This window comes from Phaethon lepturus, unplaced genomic scaffold (genome assembly GCF_000687285.1).
Source record: "Phaethon lepturus isolate BGI_N335 unplaced genomic scaffold, ASM68728v1 scaffold22513, whole genome shotgun sequence".
Taxonomy (NCBI): Eukaryota; Metazoa; Chordata; class Aves; order Phaethontiformes; family Phaethontidae; genus Phaethon; species Phaethon lepturus.
The window spans coordinates 688-1,347 of record NW_010530012.1 but is presented as its reverse complement, the minus strand read 5'-3'; the positions used below and the strand labels follow the sequence as shown (position 1 = coordinate 1,347).

Genomic DNA, 660 nt, shown 5'->3' with positions numbered 1-660 from the left:
TCAGGAGGGGAAACGGCAGCCGGGACCTGTTGGGTTTCAGAACAAGACCCTCCCGATCGAGGACACGACCGACTGCCTGAGCACCATGGCCTGCGTCTGCAGGGTGATGCTGGAGACCCCGTGAGTACCCACCATGGGGTGGGGGGATCTTGGTGCCGGGGTCCCTGTGCCGCCCCTCCAGGCTCAGCCGGCCCCTCTCCTGGCACAGGGAGTACCGGAGCCGCTTCACCAACACCGAGACCCTCCTCTTCTGCATGCGGGTGATGGTCGGCGTCATCATCCTCTACGACCACGTCCACCCCGTGGGGGCCTTCGCGAAGACCTCCAAGATCGATGTGAGTGGCCGTGGGGAGGGTCACAGCCATCCCACTTATCCCAGCGCAGCGGTGGTGCCTGGGGTCCCTCTCCCTGAACGTCCCCTGTGGGGACATCTCTGTCTGAGCTGGTCCAGAGGGGGGCTCATCCCCCCTCTACGCAACGAGGAGGAGGATGGGGAGGAAGGGGAGCAGCCCCCCGTGGCACGTCCAGGCGCTCACTGTCTCTCTCGCTCCCCCCACCAGATGAAAGGCTGCATCAAAGTCTTGAAGGACCAGCCCTCAACCAGCACCGAGGGGCTCCTGAACGCTCTGAGGTGAGCCGGGGGGCACGAGGAGGGGGACG

General features: G+C 65.6%; 1 protein-coding gene across 1 annotated transcript in view; it reads left to right on the top strand.

Annotated features, from left to right (window-relative positions):
* Nucleotides 1-635, top strand: part of LOC104618515 (protein FAM49A-like) — a gene marked incomplete at its 5' end in the record, with an annotated part of 1,725 nt that extends 1,090 nt beyond the window's left edge. Inside the window, 3 exons of the mRNA XM_010284136.1 lie at nt 41-120; nt 209-335; nt 561-635. Of these exons, the coding sequence (XP_010282438.1) occupies nt 41-120; nt 209-335; nt 561-635 (282 nt within the window). The remainder of the gene's footprint in view (nt 1-40; nt 121-208; nt 336-560) is intronic.
* Nucleotides 636-660: the final 25 nt, after the last annotated feature.